The 14890-nt window shown below is 50.3% G+C and overlaps 1 protein-coding gene across 28 annotated transcripts in view; it reads left to right on the top strand.

The window, feature by feature from the left end:
* The window catches only part of Myo9b (myosin IXB), an 88221-nt gene that overhangs the window by 51793 nt on the left and 21538 nt on the right, over positions 1 to 14890 (top strand). For 8 of the 28 annotated variants that reach the window (XM_087900843.1, XM_087900844.1, XM_087900845.1 and 5 more), the window contains exons 9-17: positions 1475 to 1591; positions 1998 to 2132; positions 3078 to 3199; positions 5275 to 5416; positions 8043 to 8247; positions 8612 to 8753; positions 9821 to 9910; positions 11977 to 12090; positions 13895 to 13934. In XM_087900843.1, the coding sequence (XP_087756969.1) occupies positions 1475 to 1591; positions 1998 to 2132; positions 3078 to 3199; positions 5275 to 5416; positions 8043 to 8247; positions 8612 to 8753; positions 9821 to 9910; positions 11977 to 12090; positions 13895 to 13934 (1107 nt within the window). Of the gene's footprint in view, positions 1 to 1474; positions 1592 to 1997; positions 2133 to 3077; positions 3200 to 5274; positions 5417 to 8042; positions 8248 to 8611; positions 8754 to 9820; positions 9911 to 10157; positions 10173 to 11976; positions 12091 to 13894; positions 13935 to 14890 lie in introns of all 28 variants that reach the window. The other 20 variants (XM_087900861.1, XM_087900857.1, XM_087900870.1 and 17 more) reach the window with 12 other exon arrangements.

Below are 14890 nucleotides of genomic sequence, written 5' to 3'. Positions count from 1 at the left end.
GACTGAGTGACTGACAGGCAGGTAGCATTTAACACCAGGATCCACTGGATAACCAGATGAGGCCTCACCCAGATGAGGTACAACCATCTCAAGATGTATCAAGACCGTATCACAAGTGCTCAGAGTTTTTTTTAAAGTATTGAGTTGTTAATTTCTGGAATTTTCCAACTGTAGGTAGCTCCAGATATCTGAAAGTATAGATAAGTGAGAAGTTCTGCATGGCTCAGAGCCAGAACTGGAGCCTAACATTTCCCTCTGTGATTTCAGATGTTCAGTGGCCATGCAAGTCTAGCATGATTTGGGACAAATCTGGCCCCCAAATGGTTTTGTAAATAAAGTTTTATTAACAAAGCCATGCTCATTCATTTACATCCTGCTCACTGCTGCTCTGGCTACAGTTGCAGTGCTCAATATTGCAATAGAGCCCCTCCAGGCCCCAGAACCTAAACTATCAAGCCCTTGCCTTGTTCTGGAAAGAGGTGACTGGCCTATGTGCTTGAGGTGGCCTTTCTGTGACCCTCAGCTCATAGGTCTCTGTGTCGTCCTCTCAATTTGCTGGTGTACTCTTCCTAGTACTGTTCTCTTAGCTCCTTACATCTCAAGAGCAGTGCGACTTACAAGTTGAATTTGGATTGCACCAGGAAAGGACCTGATAACAGGGTGTGGGATGCTCCAATGGGAACCCTGCCCAGGGAAATCAGCTTACATTGCCAACAGACAACATGGACAGTTTGAGCCTTTGTGGCCCAAGGCACCTCTGACATGACTTGACATCTCTGCAGTGAGCCCACACACCTCAGGTATCCCCCAGAGAGGCTGTGTGAGTGAGTATCCCCAGCAGAGGTAGCATTTTGTGTGATAACATTGCCATGACATCCAAGAAAGTCAGAACCAGAGGGACATACTCAGCAGCTAAGGCAGCTGACCACATCTATTGGGAGTAGGAAAGAATAGACAGTAGGTATGCTGAGAAGTGCTCCCTTGCCTGCTCCATGGCTATTCCACAGTTGTGCAGGTGGCTTGACTGGTCTCAAGCATACTTCAGCTGACTTGCCAAACTGTACACCCATGCCAGGTGCTGGAGCCCTCAGACTCTGAGCCTAAACAGCAGGTGTGACCCAGTGATCAGTGTAGGAGCAGGCAGACCTCAACACAAGGAAGGTAAAACCCTGGTTGAGGGCTAGGGGATGGTTCAGTCAGAAAATGCCTATGATATGCTGGCCCTAAATTCAGATCTTTGGTATACCTACCAAAGCTAACTGTGCTGACACCCATCTGCAACCAACCATCCGTGGGGGAAAGGCGGGGTCAGTTGTTTGAGATTGTTCTGTCCTTGGCTACATAGCAAGTTCAAGGCCAGCCTGGGACATAGACTTTGTTGATGAAACTAAGACAAAATTAGATTGGTTCCCTGAATCTCAGAACCACAGCCTGCACCTGGCAAGGTTGACCCACCCCACCCCTCTGCCCACAGGCCATAACTGCTCGGGACTCCATGGCCAAGTCTCTGTACAGTGCCCTGTTTGACTGGATTGTGTTAAGGATCAACCACGCCCTCCTCAACAAGAAGGACATGGAAGAGGCCGTTTCTGTGAGTACACAGGCCCTGAACTGGCCAAGCACAGACCCCATCCTTGGGATGAACCATGGAGGCTGGGAACCTGTAGGGTCTCTGCAAAGACGTTCGGCAGAGGACCCCTTACCTTCTACAGGAACTTGGTGTCTTCATGCAGGCACTAGAACAACACAATGTGGTAGGCCAGCCTTTGTCCCAGCCCACCCAGCATGTAGGCCCCAGACCCTGGGTTCCACCCCAATGCTTATTGCATATGTGGGAGTCTGGTTCCATCAATAAGTAGTAATGGTCCTGTTTGGAAAAATGGTTGCCAAGCTGGTGGCAGCTGTGCCCAGCTGACATCAGGACCACACATCCCTGCTCATGCAGCAAGCTCAGCTTTCTAGGAGACCCTGGCTATAACTACACCTTGTCTCCCCAGTGCTTGTCCATTGGTGTCCTAGACATCTTCGGATTTGAGGACTTTGAACGGAACAGCTTCGAGCAGTTCTGCATCAACTATGCCAATGAGCAGCTGCAGTATTACTTCACCCAGCATATCTTCAAGCTGGAGCAGGTGAGACCTGTACACCTACTCACCACCCCAGTCCAAGCACCCTGAAGGCCTAGCAGTGCCCTTCAGTACCACAGGTTCCCCAGTCTCCAGTGCTCTGTTCCTGTACTCAGTGACACACTCAGCCCTCCTAGAGTCTTTCAACCCTTCTGGATGTTAGATGCCACTACAGCAAGGCAATGGAAATGCACATTCTATCATACCAATCTGTGTGTCCCCTAAGGTGTTCAAAGCATGACCTCTGTGTCTTTTCCTTTCACCATGACAACCTCTCTGAGGAGGCAAGACCCATAGGTATGGACAGGCAGTCATATGTACATTCTGCAGCTATATCTCAGTTGTCTGAGGTTCCATCCCAGTTACACAACTAAGTGTAGTTAGTTACCTCCTCACCCCCTTACCCCACACTCCCACAGGTCCTGGAAACTTCCTTCTTGCTTTCCCTTTCTGTAAATTTGGTGACCCTCTAGCCCTTGGCCAGTGGAGCTATGCAGTGTTTACCTTTCCACTGCTGGGCTGTTTAACCTAGGAGAATGGCTCTATTTTCATCCCTGCTCAAGTGTCAGAATTGCATTGCTGTTTAAGGCTGAGTGATATTCCATCTCATGGCCAGGTTGTGTCCAGTCACCTGGCACTGTGGCTGCGGTATTTTGTCATGTAAACACACATGTACAAGTCCTCTTGGACTTGCACTTTCGGTTCTCTTGAGTCGCACTGAGGGGGATGTTGCTGGAGCCCCTCATGGCTCTCTGAACTGTCCACTGTGACAGGGAACCATCTCTTTGTTGTCCCTGAAGCCTGAGGGGATCAGCGGGACTAGTTCCTGTGCGTAAGCAATGCAGGAGAGCTGGGCCCTTGCCTAGAATCCCCCATTCAACCCCACTGTGTGCAGGGAGCCCCCTTTCCAAATCCAAGGTGGTGCCCTCCTTAACCTTCCTCACCCTACAGGAGGAGTACCAGGGTGAGGGCATTGCGTGGCACAACATTGACTACACCGACAACGTGGGCTGTATCCACCTCATCAGCAAGAAGCCCACAGGCCTCTTCTACCTGTTGGATGAGGAGAGCAAGTGAGTGTCCCTGCTCTGGCTGTTGAGTCAGTGCCAATATAGGGGCCCAGTCAGGTTCCTTGGACTGCTCAGTTTCTCATATACATTTGCCTAGTGTCTCTGCAGCATGTTCTGGAAGCAGCAGGCGTGTGGCTCGCCTGTGCTGGCTGAACACATCTTCACAGGAAAGCTCCTGTGGCCCGGGAGCAGGGCTGGGGCTTTGCAGAACCAGCAGTGTGTGTGCTGGGAAGAGTGAAAGGGGTCTCAGTCACCCAGCTGCCCTTGCAAAAATCAGTTAGCTTTGGGTTGGTTTCCATCGTTGTGCTGACTTCTCATGGTCCTAAAGATTACATACCCCCAAATCAAGAAACTGTCAGAATCTTAGAGTCCCACCCCATGACAGTTTACCCTAGAAACACCAGAAGAGGTCAGAGGAGCTTTCCCTGTTCGTGGTGCTGTGCCTGTGGTGAGGCTGGAGGCTCTATTGGTGCAGCTCCTGCCTGGTGTGCCCCGTAGGCATCACCACCACATAACAAGCCGCTGGACATTCTAGAGAGGAGGCAGGAGAATTAGGACTCCAAGGTCATTCTTGAGAGAAGGGGTAGGGTCCCAGAATCCCCTGCTTCAGATTCTGTGCCTCAGGCCAAATCCCCAGCCTGTGAAGCAGAGCTCGCAGTGGAGAAAAGGGCCGGGAGACACAGGAGCTGACTCTGTCTGCAGCCACTGAGGAAAACCTACTGCTGCCAGCAGTTTCACTGGGTGCCCCGCCCTGTGTCACAGTCTTTTAAAAAATATATTGTTTTTATTAGGTGTAGTTGCATTGTTGTTGGGTGGCGGGTGTGTTGTTGTCGGATGGCGGGTGTGTTGTTGTCGGATGGCTGGTGTGTTGTTGTTGGTTGGCAGATGTGTTGTCGGGAGGCGGGTGTGTTGTTGTCAGGAGGCGGGTGTGTTGATGGGTGGCAGGTGTGTTGTTGTCGGGTGGCAGGTGTGGTGTTGTTGGGTGGCCGGTGAGCACTGTGCATACAAAAGCCAAAAGACAACTTTGTTGTTTCTGTCCTTCAACCATGTGGTTCCTAGGGATGGAACTCCTGCTGTCAGGCTTGGCCACAGGTATCCTCACCTGCTGAACTGTCTTGCTGGCCCTGGTTTTAGCTTCCTGAAACAGCCATGTTAATATTTATCACTGCAATTTTTTTTAAAATATTTTCTTTTTTTGGGTGCCCAAGGCACTGAGTATCCCACCTCCCAGACCTTCTTCCAAGCCCTGAATTACTGTGTCTCCCCTGCCAGAAAGCCCTCTTTCCTCATCAAGCTGTGGAGCCCCAGAGCCAGGCATCTGGCACACACCTAGCATTGCCTTTGTTTACAGTGAGGCTGAAACTAGCAGGGTGTGCCAAAACCCAGGGAGGCATTTCCCTTCCAAGTGGCAAAAATAGCCAGGTACAAGGAATCTCTTACTCCTCCATCTTCTCCCTCCCAGCAGAACAGAACCTTGCTTTATCTGTGAGGCCATGCTCACTCCTTCGTGTGGGGATCAAGGGCCTCAGCTCCAGGGCACACATCCAAGTACGCATGGATCCAAAACTAGAGGCCACTCCAGAGTGGGATCTGAGAAACTAGCAGACCCATGCCTGGAGATTGATAGAGACAAGCAAACCTGATCTACAGTGGAGTGGGCAGCAGAAACAACCTTTTGGGGTACACAAGAATTGTACCCCTGGAACTCTGCTCTGTGTTAATCCTGTGGTCCCACACTTGCCACATGGGTGTTCAGTACATGTTGAGAAGCTGACAAGCTTCTAGGGGCAGCTAGGTAGCTTGGTCAGTTAAGATGACAGCCAGCAAGCCTGAAGACTTGAGTTTAATCCCCAGGGTCCTCTGGTGCACAGAGAAAACCAACTCTTGCAGGCTGTCTGACTTCCACAAGTGCATGCTCACACTTATGTACCATGCCAATAAAGAAATACAGAGGTGCTAGCACTCATTCTGTTCTCTCCTCATCCATCCTCTATCCACACTACCTGGCATTAGCCCCTCTCTTTCCACTCTCCGCTCACTGTGGGTTCTTGGCTGAGTGTGTCCTCCCCTGTCTGCAGCTTCCCACATGCTACAAGTCACACCCTGCTGGCCAAGTTCAAGCAGCAGCATGAGGACAACAAGTACTTCCTGGGCACACCAGTCCTGGAGCCCGCCTTCATCATCCAGCACTTTGCAGGCAGAGTGAAGTATCAGATCAAGGTAGGTGTGGCCCCACGCCCACACTGCTCTCTTGGACCCTTTGCTGTTACTCAGTGGGGACATCACATTTTGAGGGTGCTTGGACTCACCCCCAAACCTCAATGCCAGTCAAGTCAGGGTATTGTCAGTCCTTTCTCATAATGCTCCTAGGGCATTGATGGGCTAACTGACTGTTAAGGTTTATAGAGTGGATAACCCTGGCAGGTCCTACTGCAGATGGGAGCAGCAGGTGGGAGACAGACCGATACCCCATGCGAAGAGAGCTTGGGTATATGGAGTTTATTCAGTGGGTAATGGCAGGGCGTAAGGGTAAGGGGAAACCGGGGAAGAGAGAGAGAGGGAAGAGGAAGGGGGGAAGGAAAGAGGCAGAAGCTGCCGCTTCAGAAGAACAGACAAGAGAGAGAAAGGAAGAGAAGTGGTGCAAGATCAGCTTGTCTTGGTGGGAAGGGGGAGATTGGGAGTGGGTGGAGGTTTTCTTTTAAAGGGACAGGGTTCCTAGGTGACAGGCCAGGCCATAATAATTATAACATTCCCATCTTTTTCTTACAATAAAAAGGCAAAAGGCAAGGAGTTAGGTATGGCAGGTTAAGGGGATGAGGATGTCAAGTTCTCAAGACTGCTTCCTGCTGATTTGTGGGTGTCAGAGTCTTGGGAGACCTGAAAAGGCTGGGATGCTGGTTATGTTCTGGGGTAGTTGGTTACTTCACTCCTGTCCAGGATTTGTGGTGTGGAACTGTCCAGTGCCTCTTAGACCTAGCAAGGTGTTGGCAGAGTAGAGGAAAGGTTAAATTTAGGAAGAAAAAAATGTTTCCTTAAGTCCTGGTAATTGAGGAGGAGGGTGTCAGGACCAGGGAATTAAGAGAGAGGTGTATCTGACCTGTTTAAGGTGAATCCTTTAGTTTGGCTTCCTGGGAACTCACAAGAATTCTTTGAGTTTGTGAAAACATTAAGTTTTAGAGACATGCATTGTATAAACAGCAGTATATTTATGCCAAAATGACTGTGACAGATGTTTTTACACAATGAAAAGTATCTTTAGAAAATGACCAAGAAGACTTTGAAATCCTGATCTTGCTGTGTAGTAGTGGCAGCACTCCGCCAGTTAGATTAATAGCTTATCAGAATGTTCAGACTCTGAATGGCAGCATAATGAGAGAAATTTGATAACTTGCATTTGTCCTTGGAACTTTATAACTTGTACGCATACACCTTAATAACTTGCGTTTGTATACCTTAAAACACCTTTTTGTTTGAGTTTTGAATCTTAAAACATCTTTTATTTAAACATGGTAAGAAGTTATCTTGGGGGCTAGAGAAATGGCTCAGAGGTTAAAGAGCATTGGTTGTTCTTCCAGAGGTCCTGAGTTCAATTTCCAGTGACCACATGGTGGCCCACAACCATCTGTAATGAGATCTGGTGCCCTCTTCTGGCCTGCAGGGATATGTGCAGACAGAACATTGTATACATAATTTTTTAAAAAAAGAAGTTATCCTGAAATCTGTTTTGTGGGGTTGTCCTTTTTAAACTGGCAAAACTTCTCAGCTATCAAACTGTATCAGAGATCTTTGAGAAGGATAAAGTTTTCTTAGGAGTTACTGATTTTAAAAAAATGACAGAGAACTTACTCTATTGACAGACACACTTCTCAGAATCCTCCATGGTCTTTGAGGGCAGGGGCTTCAGGGCTGTATCTGCCTTTTGCTGTTAGCATAGGGTCTGCCAGGCTTCAGAAGCTCCTGTGTGTTAGGAGTTTGTAAGAAGACCAGCCTACCTTGCCCTGAGCAGCTAGGCAGTCAGCCTTGGCACCATCTTTGTTAGGGGCAACTGCCACCATTTTGTTTGAGCTTAAGAGAGGGAGAAGCCATGGACTTATAAGGTTCCTCCCCTAGGGTTCCTCCCTCCAGCAGTGGGTTCCCTACGTGACCCACTTTAAGCCATCAACTATGCTTTCAAAATTTTACTTTTATGCACCGCTACATATGGTGTGTTTGTGTGATGATCCACCTTGGCAGGGCCCGCTGAGGCATTTATTACACACAGAGACCCACCTCTGCAATGCATCTGCTCTCCCCCACCTGCAAGGACTCTACTTTCCAGTTCAGTGGAGGCATTAAAAATCTCACCTGTTTTAAAAACAAAACAAAACAAAACAAACCAACTAACAAAGGTCACGTGTTGCAAAGCACGGAGGAACCAGAGGAACCGCGGGGATTAAACAGATAGAAATAACAAGAGAGACATATAGGACACAGATCTCTGAAGCGCTGCCTCCGCAGTGGGGTGAGAACGGGGACCCACTCTCTGGCCTAGATGGTGCAGTGGGTTGAGAACAGGGACCCAGTCTCTGGCCTAGACAGTGCAGTGGGGTGAGAACAGGGACCCACTTTCTGGCCTAGATGGTGCAGTGGCAGGATAGGAGTGAGAGGAGGCGCGGGAACAGCCCACCCCAGACAGGCTTAGCTCAGCAGTAGGTTTTGTGCACAGTGATGAAGCAGACAGGAAGTTGAAAAGTGGTCCAGATCCAGGATGCCCACATGCCTCAGTTCATGTGCCCAAGGGCAGGAGGGAACACGGAGAGAATCTGGCTGAGTCATGCACCAATGTTATGATTTCACTCTCACCCAGGACTTCCGGGAGAAGAACATGGACTACATGCGACCTGACATTGTAGCACTGCTGCGGGGCAGTGACAGTTCCTATGTGCGCCAGCTCATCGGCATGGACCCAGTGGCTGTGTTCCGCTGGGCTGTGCTACGGGCTGCCATCAGGGCCATGGCTGTGCTGCGGGAGGCTGGGCGCTTGCGTGCAGAGAGAGCTGAGAAAGCAGCAGGTAGGAATTGAAGGGCTACCCTCCCTGGTGCCAATCCTGAGATTGACAGTTACAGCCCATTCTAAATCTAGGCATGGCTATTTGAGAGGCAGAGTCAGAAAATCATGATTTCAGGTCTAGATTGAGAAAGTTAATGAGTATATCTTCAGGACTAAAGAGGGTTGAGGTGAAGCTCAGCAGTAGTGCCCTTGTCTAGAATCTCCCAGTGAAGGGCTGGGGGTGTGGCTCAGGGGTGGAGCCCCTAACTAGGATCCCCAGTGAGGGGCTGGGACATAGTTTGTTCTTACATAGCATGTACAAGGTCTTGGGTTCAATTCCCATTTCCTCAAAAGAAAAAAAAAAGAGTTGACTGCTTATTCCACAGAAGTAACAGCTTTTGTAGCATGGGGGACCCCGCCAAGCAGTGTGCACTCTGTGTCTCCAGCAGGAGTAAGTAGTCCTGGCACTCGAAGTCACACGGAAGAGCTGCCAAGAGGAGCTAACACCCCTTCAGAAAAACTGTATCGGTGAGTGAGACTTCAGTTTGTTCACCAGTAGCCCTGTGAGGTGTCATTGTTTATACGTCTGTGGAACACTCTACCATCTACCAGGGTTCTTGTGGCCCTGAGTAAGCTCTTAGGCAGCTGAATGGACTCAAAGACCCATGCTTGGTGCCCTTCTGTCCCCAGAAGGCAGGTCCTGGGACAGCATCTGCTCTGGGCAGGTCAGCACAGAGGATGCCTTTTCGTCCCCTTGCCTGGGGGAACGGGGGATGGAGCCTTTGCAGCTGCAGAGTGACAGAGTGAGTCCCAGTCTGAGGGGTGCGATTTTGCTGTAGAATGCTGGACTCCTGAGCCTGAGGGAGGACTATATTCTGTCCCCAGGGCTGGGATGTGCAGGGATGGTTCTTCTCTGGTCCCATTGTGGATCCCACACTACCTTCTGCTGAGTTTTCCTTTCTGAGTGGGAGGAGTTTGTGAGCCTGGACAGAGACCTAAGCCTTCCTTCCCCTTTGGCTCCAAGAGGGTGTAAAAGTGCATGTGAACGGGGCTGGGGGTGTTGGCCTGTGATTGGGAGACTGGCAGAAGAATTGCAAGACCAAGGCTAACCTGGGCTACAGAGCAAGACCGTGGTGCCCATAAAAGGGCTGGGAGTATGCCTCTGTGTTTTGGTACTTGCCTAATACAAATGAGTCTCTGGGTTCACTTCTCTGCACTGACCAAAAAAGTAGGGGCACTTGGAATGTGGCAGATCAGCCATGTTTGACAGCTGTCCAGAAGGAGTTCAAGATCAGGAAGCAATGTCCCAGCAGTCTTAGAGCTGGGCGAACCCCACAAGGCTGGAAACTGTTGGCATGGGCAGGCATGGTGGTACACGTCTGTCAGCCTAGCTATGCCATAGTAGCCATCAGAGGAGGGCTGAGACTGAGTCCAGCCTGGGCTGAATAGAAAGCCCAGAGCCAAATCGTCTACAGGGCTGAGTAAAGGAAATGTGCCCTCCCCATGGCTGTTTCTTTCCCTGTGTGTGGTCCCTGCCTAGTCGAGCTGTGTCAGGACTGCATGTCCGCTGGCTTCACTGAGCTTCTCCCTTGCAGCTGTGCAGGGCTAGATTTCTCCTTTGACCGCTCTGAGGAGTTGGATGTTAACGCTTTTGAGGACATCATGGCTTTCTATGAGAGCAGGAAGTAAGTAGCAGCCAGGCCTTCGCACCCAAGACCAGGGAGGCACAGACCAGGGCCGCCGTCTGGGAGTTCAGAGCAGTGTCCTTCCCCAGGGACACACTGGCACATTTGGCCAGGTCAGGGCACTGAGGGATTGGCAGAAGCCATGGCCGCTACTCTGAGCCCTCTAGACAGGAAGGCCATGTAAAGGAAGTAAAGACTCATTAACCCTGTGTCACCCATGTTGTTTTGCTCTTGTGCCTCCCTGAAGAGCGAGGGAGCGGAGGTAAGTGTGGCATCCATTTGGGCACAAGGCATGGTGCATGCATCACAGTACGGGGCTGCACACAGGGGCTCCTTCAGGCCAACTTTCAGAGTCTAAACATGCTTTTAGAACAGCTGAAGGCCTGTAAGATGGCCTCCTGCGTAAAGGAACCACAGACCTGCCCACATTGGTTTGCATGCTAGAATCTACATGGTGGAGAGAGCCAGCTCCCCCCCTCCCTGTGCACGTGTATGCACGCGCGCGCACACACACAAATACGTAGTAAATACACACACACCCTCAGACGGACAGACAGACAGACAGACACACACGCGCACACATATATATAAGCAAATACTGAATAACAAGTGAGAGCCAGGACAAGACTCAGTGGCATAGCAGCTGCCCAGTTTGCATGAGGCCTTGGACACCATCCCAGCAAAAGTGTGGGCTACAGAAGTGGTTCAGTGTTCTCAGAGGACCCAGCTGCCAGCACTCCTAGGCCAGCTCACAACCACCTGCAATTCCAGCACCAAGAAGTCTGACACCCTTTTCTGACCCTTGTGGGCATTGTATTCATGTGCCAACTCTACTTGTATCTACATACATATGGACATAGTTAAAAATAAAATAAATTTTTTAAAAAGTTGACCCTCTTCGGGTAGGTTCTTAACCTTAGTTAATCCTGTCCCTGCAGTGAGGGTCACCTGTGTCCTAAAGGATGTTGGACATTGTCTCTAACTGCCATTTGCCAGGTACCAAAAGTACCAAACCTCAGGAATAGTCACATATCCCATGTATGTCTGGACACAGGTTGGTCCCCTGGGGCTAGAAGGAGGCAGCCAAGAAGTACCAGGTAATGTGGGTCTCTTAAGAGCACCAGGGAGGTTCAAGCCTGGTCCATGCTCTGTAGACCCAACCTATTTTATACAAATTATATAGGCTCATAAATATAGGATCCCGCCTGGCTGGACAGTTCACAGAGAAGGGCGCCTGCTGCCACTCCCAACGCTCTTGAGTTTGATCTTCAAGCCCTCACGTGGCTGCTTGGAGCTGTCCTCTGAGTTCCACAGGCTATGTTACATCCCCCAAGATGTAAAGAAAACCACCTTAAAAATAGAAGACCCTGGCATTCAAAAGATGAACCTACAGTTGAGAGCGTTCACTGCTGGACTAGAGCCAGCACCCACTTACAAATGGGCTACTTACAAATGCTTGATTCTCTCTGTCACACCCAGTACCCCCTCTGACCTCCAGAGTACCTTACACACACAGAGACATACATGCACATACATGTGTACACACACATATAAATAAAATACTTTAAAAAAAAAAAACAAGGGAAGGGGCTGGAGAGATGGCTCAGCGGTTAAGAGCACTGACTGTTCTTCCAGAGGTCCTGAGTTCAATTCCCAGCAACCACATGGTGGCTCACAACCATCTGGAGTGAGATCTGGCGCCCTCCTCTGGCGTAAGGGCATACATGGAGGGAGAATGTTGTATACATAATAAATAAATAAATCTTTAAAAAAAAAAAAAAGGAAGCTGGGCAAACAGATGCCAATTCTGTGAGTTCAAGGTTTATGTATCAAGATCCAGGCTAGCCAAGGTCCGTGACACCCTGAGCTAAGGGACAGTGGCCGTTTCTGGCTCAGTCCCCTCCTTCTGGAAGGACACAATGGTCATTCCTTGTGCACTCCTTCCTCAGATGCATGTTTTGTCTCCTGTGGCCTGGGGACACCCTGGTGGGCATTGGGGGCCCCAGGTGGCGGGCCATGCTCTAACTATTCTTCTTTCTGTCACCGGGTCCCCTTCTGGCCCTTAGCGATTTGCATAACCAAATCATCAAGAGCCTGAAAGGACTGCCATGGCAGGGCGAGGACCCGCGGAGGCTTCTCCAGTCCCTCAGTCGGCTCCAGAAGCCCCGCACCTTCTTCCTGTGAGTCCCCCCAGCTCCTTCAAGTGCAGCAGCCACCTCCGCCACCCGTCTCGCACCTGTCACCAGCACAGCTGGCCTGCTCATCCTCCGTATGATCAGCCACTAACACTCTCCCTACCCCCACCACTGCCTCACAGTTCTGCTCTCAGTCAGCCATTGCTGACCAGCCTTAATGTCCCTGGCAGCTCCTGTGAGGAGTCCCTCTCTGACCCTGACCCTTCCTACCCTGGCCAACTCGCAGAGCACAAGCTTCCCCTGCCTGGCCTTTGCCTGCTGTGACCTTGTTATGAAGCCCATGCAAGCAAGGAACATGTGAAGCCAGGAACCAGTCTATAAACCTGAGCTCCAACCCACCCATGCCTACATTCCACCAAGTTCCTTTGGAGTTCAGCATTCCTCTGTAAAACGGGGTGATAATTCTCAAGCCCCTTTGTGCTGACCTGTCAGGGCACCCACAGTCAACAGCCACGGACTGGTTGTGCCCATGAGGTGCCTGACTTTTTGGTTCTTCTTCCCAATTCCACCCCAGAGCCAGGGGCTCACCATGTCACCCAAAGCTGGCCTCCAACCTCTGGGTTCAAGGATCCTCCTCCAAGTGGAGAGATTCTCAGCACTTCAGAATTCTTGCTGCTTTTGCAGTGGATCAGAGTTCAGTTCCTTACACCCATCTTGGGTAACTCACCTGGACTTCCAGCTTGAGGATTCCCTCATCTAGCCTCAATGGGTACTGCACTTGTGTGCACACATGCTTAAAAAGAAATCTTCAAAGAATCCTCCTGCCTCAGCTCTGGGAAAAGCTGGGGCTCCAGGCATGTGCCACTATATCCAAAGGTGATTTTTTCATAAGTTTCTCTGTTACTTTCTTTTAACCCAAATTAATTGTGATGCAGCTGAGGACTGGATGTGGCCCAGGGACAAGGCTGGGTGAGCATCCCCAGCTCTGAGGCATGAGAGCACACAGCAGCTCCTGGCTATGTGCACGGTGATTAGGGTTCTTGTGTGCACTAGTTTTTCCACGTCACACCCAGGCACTGTGGCACTTGCCCAAGCATACACTCAGCATAAAAGAGGCAGAGGCAGGAGGATTATGAGTTTGAGGCTAACCTGTCTCCATTGGGGAAAAAAAAAGATGATATTGCATGCTATTATCCTAGCACTGGGATGGTGGAGGCAGAGGACCAGGAGTTTAGAGTTACCCTCAGCTACATAGCAAGTACAGGCCAGCCTGGGCTACATGAGACTCTGTGTCTCAAGAAAAAGAAAAATTCCATTGTCTGACAACTAGAATTGATTGCCAGTCCCTGATTCATGGATTAGGCCTTTAAGTTTTCTTTCTACTGTCAGCATCCTGGAGCTGGGACATCTCAGTACAAAGGCCCTGGGTTCTATACCCAGCGTGGACAACCAATAATAAATGCCCTTAGGAAGATTGAGTGAGGAGTCACCCGGCCATTGTTCTTTGCAGGACAAGTCTGCCCCACCAGTAGAGGGTTGACATAGCAGAGTAGAGTCAGTCACTTAGTGTATCAGGGCCCTCAGTGCTGTGTGCACAGCTGCCTGGTTCACTTTTATCACTGCTGCATATAGATCCTGGAGTCTCCAGCACATTCTGCACACTGAGCTGTGACAGGTCTGCAATGTGGAAGGCAGGAGCTCTCAGGTGTCTGGGGAGTCGGTGGCGACCTTGCTGCACTTGTCCTCTCTCTGTCTCTCTGGATCTAACCCGCAAGGCTTGGCTTGCTGAACTAACACAATCCCCAGCCCTGTGTCCCTCACATTCACACCGTTTTTAATATTTTGACAGGAAGAGTAAAGGTATCAAACAAAAGCAGATCATTCCAAAGGTAAACCCGCACGGGCAGACGGCGACATCATACATGGCTTGAGAACACCTTTCTCAAGACGTTCTGAGACAGGGAGGTGGGAGAGAAACACTGAACTTTTGGGACCTCTTTCATTCCTCCTCACTCCTCCAGCTGACTCTAATACAAAGCTGTATCGCCTGAGAGTGCCACTCAGGGTGGAGCCCCTGCCTTGGATCATCCAGTGAGGGGCTGGGGCTATGGCTCAGAGGTAGAGCCCTGTCTAGGACCCCCAAGTGAAGGGTTGGGGGTGTGGCTTAGGGTGGAGCCCCTTCCTAGAATCCCCAGTGAGGGGCTGGGATATAAACCCCTGCTGAGCACAGAAATCAGATTCTTCTCCCCATGGTGACCTGGCTTTCAGTTGTCTTAGGGTTTCATCACAGTAGGACCTGCAATGGGATGGTTTGCCCAGGAGGTCACTCTCAGGAAAGAAAGCCAGACTCCATCTTACATCTGCCCCTCTAGTGATCCAACTGGACCCCTGAAGGGTCCTCCTCGCCCCAGAGCTGGTACTTCCCACAAGCCACTGGGCTAATCCTTACCCAGCATGAGTCAGGTGCTGCCTGTGAGACCCCTCTGCAGGACAGGGCAGGCCAGAGCCCTGCAAACTCTCCCCTCAGTGTTTACAGTGGAAAGTCCCCAGGACCCCTGGTTACCAATGGAGTGCAGGCAACCCTCTGTCTTGAGAGCCAGGCTCATTCTGCCACAGACTTTGAGCCTTCTGTGGGGACTCAGAGGCCTGACCAGTGACTGCACTATGCATGCCACTGTGCTGTGCCGAACAAGGAGAAGACGAGAGTCTATGACTGAGTGTAAGGCGCACACACACTTGTCCCACACCCTGGATTACAGTCGTGAAGAGAAAACAGGTGGTGTGGGGTTTTTTTGTTTTTTTGTTTTTGTTTTTGTTTTTTAATATGGTTAATAGTTCTTGTCAA

The sequence above is a fragment of the Myodes glareolus genome, chromosome 23, assembly GCF_982192425.1.
Source record: "Myodes glareolus chromosome 23, mMyoGla1.1, whole genome shotgun sequence".
Classification (NCBI taxonomy): Eukaryota; Metazoa; Chordata; class Mammalia; order Rodentia; family Cricetidae; genus Myodes; species Myodes glareolus.
The sequence above is the reverse complement of the archived record's forward strand: the minus strand, read 5'-3'. Positions and strand labels throughout refer to the sequence as shown.